Source organism: Oncorhynchus mykiss, chromosome 19, assembly GCF_013265735.2.
Source record: "Oncorhynchus mykiss isolate Arlee chromosome 19, USDA_OmykA_1.1, whole genome shotgun sequence".
Lineage (NCBI taxonomy): Eukaryota > Metazoa > Chordata > Actinopteri > Salmoniformes > Salmonidae > Oncorhynchus > Oncorhynchus mykiss.
Genome location: NC_048583.1, coordinates 62208628 through 62216914, shown reverse-complemented (window position 1 = coordinate 62216914; position 8287 = coordinate 62208628). Strand labels below are relative to the sequence as shown.

The 8287-nt window shown below is 54.4% G+C and overlaps 1 protein-coding gene across 6 annotated transcripts in view; it reads right to left on the bottom strand.

The window, feature by feature from the left end:
* Positions 1–6461: 6461 nt before the first annotated feature.
* The window catches only part of map4k5 (mitogen-activated protein kinase kinase kinase kinase 5), a 115013-nt gene continuing 113187 nt past the window's right edge, over positions 6462–8287 (bottom strand). For all 6 annotated transcript variants that reach the window (XM_036955314.1, XM_036955316.1, XM_036955315.1 and 3 more), the window contains one exon: positions 6462–7469. In XM_036955314.1, the coding sequence (XP_036811209.1) occupies positions 7382–7469 (88 nt within the window). In that variant the 3' untranslated portion in view covers positions 6462–7381. The remainder of the gene's footprint in view (positions 7470–8287) is intronic.

The following is an 8287-nucleotide window of genomic DNA, read 5'->3' as shown; positions in this document are numbered from 1 at the left end:
TTTTCGGCCTGGTCCCCATAGGAACAGACTCCACCCCCTCACACACTGCCTTTTCAGCCTGGTCCCCATAGGAACAGACTCCCCCCCCTCACACACCGCCTTTTCAGCCTGGTCCCCATAGGAACAGACTCCACCCCCTCACACACCGCCTTTTTAGCCTGGTCCCCATAGGAACAGACTCCACCCCCTCACACACCGCCTTTTTGGCCTGGTCCCCATAGGAACAGACTCCACCCCCTCTTCAGCCTGGTCCCCATAGGAACAGACTCCACCCCCTTACACACCGCCTTTTCAGCCGGGTCCCCATAGGAACAGACTCCACCACCTTTTCAGCCTGGTCCCCATAAGAACAGACTCCACCCCCTCTTCAGCCTGGTCCCCATAGGAACAGACTCCACCCCCTTACACACCGCCTTTTCGGCCTGGTCCCCATAGGAACAGACTCCACCACCTTTTCAGCCTGGTCCCCATAAGAACAGACTCCACCCCCCTTAAAGCGTATTTCCTGCAATTCTATACATTTGGTCAGATGGTGATTTTTGCAGTTTTAAAGCAAATTTAATTGCAATTCTATCCATTTTGCCATGTCTAATGTGTATTCATGTGATATGAGTGACTCAAACATTACAAAATCTATGGGCATCTGATCTGATATGGGCTAGTTGATCTGGACATTTCTGACAAGGTAGCAGCGAAGGTATGCATTGACTGACGTGACGAGAGGAACTGATGACGCAATACTCAATATAGAAGACGACCCCACCGTGCCAGAGAGTTGTCCTGGACTCTATTCACTGACGGGCCGTAGAACAAATCACGTGTGACCTGGCGATAGGTGCCCTGTGCATAAGCAACGTGCACATTCTCTGTAATGATCTGCTATTGTTTTCCCCAACCCCCCCCCCCCCCCCCCCCCCCCCCCCCCCCGCGCGCGCAAGATGCATTAGCTTTCAAATGAAATGTGTAGCTTGCTTTCACTTAACCTAAGACCCTCCAACTGAAAGATAATTCAGAACTAGCCCCTATTATCATCTGTCTGACAGTGACATCATTCGTCCTATTTTTTTTGCGTCAGTAAATACCAGACAGGGACTGCTCCAGTTTCTAACTCTTGTTCCACGGAGGCCAATTAGCGCTGCGGTGCAAACACGGCAGTGGAATGACAGACTGAACGGTAGTCTTATTCGTTACGGAAAACAACCCCCCCCCCCCCCCCGGGGGCTCAACAGCACTGTATCAATTCTTTCCATGCAGATGGCCTTCCCTGTTCCCGGGTCTGTTTGTATCCCCTTGACAATAACCATAAGAGTTAGCGAGCCAAATATAGGAGTTGACACGCGCCACAGCAGCCTAGGTTTACTGGCAGTTAGCAAGTAGCATGACAGCAGACGTGTATTGTTAATAGCTTCTTTTTTTAAAATTTTATTACAATAACTGCATACATTAAAACTTTTGAAGGGAAGACCGATGATGTTACAAAGAAAACAAAATGCATTTCCCTTGTTTTGTCATTTTAAATAAAAATTTAAAATTAAAAAATAAAATGTACAAAAGTGCTTCTTCCATGGTGCAAAAATACTGAATAAAGTCATAGTTTAAAAGGGAAAAAAAGAGGAACAAAACACATGACATATTCAACTTTCTAAAACGCTACCAAGCGGGAGGCAGGAAGAGAGGTGGATTATGGGAACGTCCCAAATGGAACCCTGGTCCCATGTTTGGTGCACTATATTTAACCAGAGCTCTTAATGGGCGGGCCCCTGATCAAAAGTAGTGCACTAAATAGGGAATAGGGGGCTATTTGGGAAGCGTTCCAACACCAGACGGTCATAGAAACAACAACCCATCGATACAGATTAATATTTAAAACGGTTTGGATGAAACGACAACACCTCAAGAAAATTTAAAATAATATAAAACTGAAAAAAATAAAAATAATGTAACTATCCCTCACAAAGCCGGTCAATCCAACATGCCCTAATATTGCTTAGATATTAATAAATAACGTTTAAATTACCCACATCAAACAAAATATATGGACTTTCTATCTGAACCAGTCTATATTAGTTCAACTAGAGCAGGAAAGGCTTTGCGCGTCGGCAACTAGCTCTGGTCCAAGGCGTTACGACGGCTCACTAACACTGAAGGCTCAGCGCTTACAAGCCGCCCTAAAGCTTATCGTCAACCAGACCTGTGACCGTCAGTTGCTTGGTTACAAAGGACTTTTTGATACACACAAAGAAACTCCCATTTATTCACTCCCTACCAGACCTAAATGTCTGAATTATTATGGCACTTGTTTGTTTTCAACACCTCTAGATCGTTTTTTTTCCCTATTTCAGTTGATATGTAATCCATGTGGAAGAGGAGGCTGCGGGGTGAGAGTGGGAAAGGAGGCTGCGGGGTGAGAGGAGGCTGCGGGATGAGGGTGGGAGAGGAGGCTGCAGGGTGAGGGTGGGAGAGGAGGCTGCGGGGTGAGGGTGGGAGAGGAGGCTGCGGGATGAGGGTGGGAGAGGAGGCTGCGGGGTGAGGGTGGGAGAGGAGGCTGCGGGGTGAGGGTGGGAGAGGAGGCTGCAGGGTGAGGGTGGGAGAGGAGACTGCAGGGTGAGGGTGGGAGAGGAGGCTGTAGGGTGAGGGTGGGAGAGGAGGCTGCATGGTGAGGGTGGGAGAGGAGGCTGCATGGTGAGGGTGGGAGAGGAGGCTGCAGGGTGAGGGTGGGAGAGGAGGCTGCAGGGTGAGGGTGGGAGAGGAGGCTGCAGGGTGAGGGTGGGAGAGGAGGCTGCAGGGTGAGAGGAGGCTGCAGGGTGAGGGTGGGAGAGGAGGCTGTAGGGTGAGGGTGGGAGAGGAGGCTGCAGGGTGAGGGTGGGAGAGGAGGCTGCAGGGTGAGGGTGGGAGAGGAGGCTGCAGGGTGAGGGTGGGAGAGGAGGCTGCAGGGTGAGGGTGGGAGAGGAGGCTGCGGGGTGAGGGTGGAAGAGGAGGCTGCAGTGTGAGAGGAGGCTGCAGGGTGAGGGTGGGAGAGGAGGCTGCAGGGTGAGGGTGGGAGAGGAGGCTGTAGGGTGAGGGTGGGAGAGGAGGCTGCATGGTGAGGGTGGGAGAGGAGGCTGCATGGTGAGGGTGGGAGAGGAGGCTGCAGGGTGAGGGTGGGAGAGGAGGCTGCAGGGTGAGGGTGGGAGAGGAGGCTGCAGGGTGAGGGTGGGAGAGGAGGCTGCAGGGTGAGAGGAGGCTGCAGGGTGAGGGTGGGAGAGGAGGCTGTAGGGTGAGGGTGGGAGAGGAGGCTGCAGGGTGAGGGTGGGAGAGGAGGCTGCAGGGTGAGGGTGGGAGAGGAGGCTGCGGGGTGAGGGTGGGAGAGGAGGCTGCAGGGTGAGGGTGGGAGAGGAGGCTGCAGGGTGAGGGTGGGAGAGGAGGCTGTAGGGTGAGGGTGGGAGAGGAGGCTGCATGGTGAGGGTGGGAGAGGAGGCTGTATGGTGAGGGTGGGAGAGGAGGCTGCAGGGTGAGGGTGGGAGAGGAGGCTGCAGGGTGAGGGTGGGAGAGGAGGCTGCAGGGTGAGGGTGGGAGAGGAGGCTGCAGGGTGAGAGGAGGCTGCAGGGTGAGGGTGGGAGAGGAGGCTGTAGGGTGAGGGTGGGAGAGGAGGCTGCAGGGTGAGGGTGGGAGAGGAGGCTGCAGGGTGAGGGTGGGAGAGGAGGCTGCAGGGTGAGGGTGGGAGAGGAGGCTGCAGGGTGAGGGTGGGAGAGGAGGCTGCGGGGTGAGGGTGGAAGAGGAGGCTGCAGTGTGAGAGGAGGCTGCAGGGTGAGGGTGGGAGAGGAGGCTGCAGGGTGAGAGGAGGCTGCAGGGTGAGGGTGGGATAGGAGGCTGCAGGGTGAGGGTGGGATAAGAGGCTGCGGGGTGAGGGTGGGAGAGGAGGCTGCAGGGTGAGGGTGGGAGAGGAGGCTGCAGGGTGAGGGTGGGAGAGGAGGCTGCAGGGTGAGATAGGAGGCTGCAGGGTGAGATAGGAGGCTGCAGGGTGAGATAGGAGGCTGCAGGGTGAGATAGGAGGCTGCAGGGTGAGATAGGAGGCTGCAGGGTGAGATAGGAGGCTGCAGGGTGAGATAGGAGGCTGCAGGGTGAGATAGGAGGCTGCAGGGTGAGATAGGAGGCTGCAGGGTGAGATAGGAGGCTGCAGGGTGAGATAGGAGGCTGCAGGGTGAGATAGGAGGCTGCAGGGTGAGATAGGAGGCTGCAGGGTGAGATAGGAGGCTGCAGGGTGAGGGGGTCTGTTGGTCTGAGCCTTTCCTGCACAAATTCTGTTCCTCCACAATCCAGTCCAGTGTCTGCAGCCCAAATTTCACCCTATTCCCTACATATCACACTACTTTACCCTATGGGTCCTGGTCAAATGAAGTGTGCTATATAGGGAATAGGGGAAGGGGTTGGCAACCCTGGTCCTGGAGGGCTGCAGGCACTTCATGTTTTTGATTGAACCCACCTGGAAGACCAGGTGTGTTGAATTTAATCACTGAACTGATCAATTAACTCAATTGGTCATGTGTGGTGCCGAGTTGGAACTGAATCCTGCAGCAGTCCAGGAACAAGGTTGCCCTGGAATGAGGTGCTATATGGGACACACAGGGCTACAGAGGGAGGGAGGAGGAGGTGGAGAGGACTGTAGAGGGAGGAGGAGGAGGTGGACAGGACTGTAGAGGGAGGAGGAGGAGGTGGACAGGACTGTAGAGGGAGGAGGTGGACAGGACTGTAGAGGGAGGAGGAGGTGGACAGGACTATAGAGGGAGGAGGAGGAGGTGGACAGGACTGTAGAGGAAGGAGGTGGACAGGACTGTAGAGGGAGGAGGAGGTGGACAGGACTATAGAGGGAGGAGGAGGAGGTGGACAGGACTGTAGAGGGAGGAGGTGGACAGGACTGTAGAGGGAGGAGGAGGTGGACAGGACTATAGAGGGAGGAGGAGGAGGTGGACAGGACTGTAGAGGGAGGAGGAGGAGGTGGACAGGACTGTAGAGGGAGGAGGAGGAGGTGGACAGGACTGTAGAGGGAGGAGGAGGTGGACAGGACTATAGAGGGAGGAGGAGGTGGTGGACAGGACTGTAGAAGGAGGAGGTGGACAGGACTGTAGAAGGAGGAGGTGGACAGGACTGTAGAAGGAGGGGGAGGAGGTGGACAGGACTGTAGAGGGAGGAGGAGGTGGTGGACAGGACTGTAGAGGGAGGAGGAGAAGGAGGTGGACAGGACTGTAGAGGGAGGAGGAGGAGGTGGACAGGACTGTAGAGGGAGGAGGTGGACAGGACTGTAGAGGGAAGAGGAGGAGGTGGACAGGACTGTAGAGGGAGGAGGAGGAGGTGGACAGGACTGTAGAGGAAGGAGGAGGTGGTGGACAGGACTATAGAGGGAGGAGGAGGTGGTGGACAGGACTGTAGAAGGAGGAGGTGGACAGGACTGTAGAAGGAGGAGGTGGACAGGACTGTAGAAGGAGGGGGAGGAGGTGGACAGGACTGTAGAGGGAGGAGGAGGTGGACAGGACTATAGAGGGAGGAGGAGGTGGTGGACAGGACTGTAGAAGGAGGAGGTGGACAGGACTGTAGGAGGAGGAGGTGGACAGGACTGTAGAAGGAGGGGGAGGAGGTGGACAGGACTGTAGAGGGAGGAGGAGGTGGTGGACAGGACTGTAGAGGGAGGAGGAGAAGGAGGTGGACAGGACTGTAGAGGGAGGAGGAGGAGGTGGACAGGACTGTAGAGGGAGGAGGTGGACAGGACTGTAGAGGGAGGAGGAGGAGGTGGACAGGACTGTAGAGGGAGGAGGAGGTGGTGGACAGGACTGTAGAAGGAGGGGGAGGAGGTGGACAGGACTGTAGAGGGAGGAGGAGGAGGTGGACAGGACTGTAGAGGGAGGAGGTGGACAGGACTGTAGAGGGAGGAGGTGGTGGACAGGACTGTAGAGGGAGGAGGTGGTGGAGGACAGGACTGTAGAGGGAGGAGGTGGTGGAGGACAGGACTGTAGAGGGAGGAGGTGGTGGAGGACAGGACTGTAGAGGGAGGAGGTGGTGGAGGACAGGACTGTAGAGGGAGGAGGTGGTGGGGGACAGGACTGTAGAGGGAGGAGGAGGTGGTGGAGGACAGGACTGTAGAGGGAGGAGGAGGTGGTGGAGGACAGGACTGTAGAGGGAGGAGGTGGTGGAGGACAGGACTGTAGAGGGAGGAGGTGGTGGAGGACAGGACTGTAGAGGGAGGAGGTGGTGGAGGACAGGACTGTAGAGGGAGGAGGAGGTGGTGGAGGACAGGACTGTAGAGGGAGGAGGAGGAGGTGGAGGACAGGACTGTAGAGGGAGGAGGAGGAGGTGGTGGACAGGACTGTAGAGGGAGGAGGTGGTGGAGGACAGGACTGTAGAGGGAGGAGGTGGTGGAGGACAGGACTGTAGAGGGAGGAGGAGGTGGTGGAGGACAGGACTGTAGAGGGAGGAGGAGGTGGTGGAGGACAGGACTGTAGAGGGAGGAGGAGGAGGTGGTGGACAGGACTGTAGAGGGAGGAGGTGGACAGGACTGTAGAGGAAGGAGGAGGTGCTGCTTGCCTGCTCAGCATAAGGCCGTTGGAAGATCTGTGAAGAGGAAGGACGTGGTTTTGCTTGAAGCATCACAGTCCCCTTGTCTGACCTGTTGGTTGATGACCTGTTGTTTCTGTATTCACTAACTACTTCCTGGGTTTGGTGACACAGTTCAAACAAAGATTTTTTCTATCACTAAACCAAGATAGACCACAGCTTGTCGTTTCCAATGGGAACAAATGAGTCATAGTGGGCAGAGCCAAGCACAAGATAGCAGGAGCCTATTGGCGCCTTCTAGTATACATCTACATATTTCCATTAGGGAACGCCTAACTCTGTGAAATGTGCAATAACCCAATTCACCTTTGCACTCCTTGTAACAGCATGATAAAAAAAATAAAAAATAAAATTTTGCAAAAGGGTAAAGTCTACAAAAATGAATCTGTTCCGTATCGTAACAGAAAACTACTGTACTGTGATCAAATGTTTCATTGATGGGAAGATTTGCAGAATGTCGGTCAAAATCCATCTCGTTCCATCTTCTCCCATCGACCACCTAGTGGACTTCCTCTCACTACCATATTTGGTAGTGTGTGAAAAACCGCTAACCCCGGATGCTTCACATTTCATCCATCCAATGAAATATCTGTCTCATTGTTCTACCTGTGGTTGTACCATGAGTCCAGGCGGTATGAGAGCCTGCTGAGGCAAGTGGACTGCTGGGAGTTGATCCACTTCCTGCTAATTCTTCACCTATCCAATGGGTCTGTAGGTGCCCCCCCCCCCCCCCCCTCCCCCCTCCCTGTGTGGAGTCACTGGGTCAGAGCTAGGAGCTGGTAACACGGTTAAGGGGCTAGTAACTGTTCTCATGCCCGGCCAGGATGTAGAGGTTGCTGAGGGCTGTGGGGTTGTCAGTGGGCCGGCTCTCCAGAACCACCACCCTGTTAGAGAGAGAGATGTCAGTTAGCAGCAGCATTACCAGGAACACACAACTCTACTGCAGGTTACAGCTGCCAACCAGGTCCCTTATCTGAAGACTGAAGAAAACACACTGAATAGAACACAATTAATTGAATATAATTGGTGGGTTTAGGGAGTAGCAGGCAGCTAGACAAGAGAGGACTGGCTACATTTCAAATGGCACATTTATGTTAATATGACACTAGAGATCATGAGTTGTACAAGGGTGGTGCCATCCTTACAGCAGAGTGACAGACGAGATGAGGGGTGTCTCTGCCCACAGAGGGTACAGTCCAAGACCATAGTGTCTGATCTATCAGATGGAATTACAGAGGATCAGAGAGACACTCAAACCAGGCTGGCGTGGCAGTGCCCAGGTGCCAGTCTGAATAAAACATGCAGGTTGGATGGGCAGAGGCTGTCGCAGGGGAATCAGAATGGGCTGAGCCTAAAGCACCAGGGAGCCTCTGCCCTGGGAGGGGCCCCCGTGTCCTGGGAGGGGCCCCGTGTCCTGGGAGAACCATCATTGCTAGTCGATCTTCCACCACAGTGTGGGAAATGTGTCTGAGCCAGGGAGTTAAATCACATTGAGTGGTTTCTATAGTTGAGGACTGGTGTGAAGGGCTAAGGGACTGCCCTGCCACACTGCCCACTCTGCAGCATGTAACCAACCAGCTGTGATGTGAGTCACATAGAGAACATGGTTTAAAAGCCTCTTCATGATAGCATTGAGATTACAATGAGGTATCCCACTCAGACTCAAAGTGGTTGAATGCTGAACGATCAAAGATAGTTGATT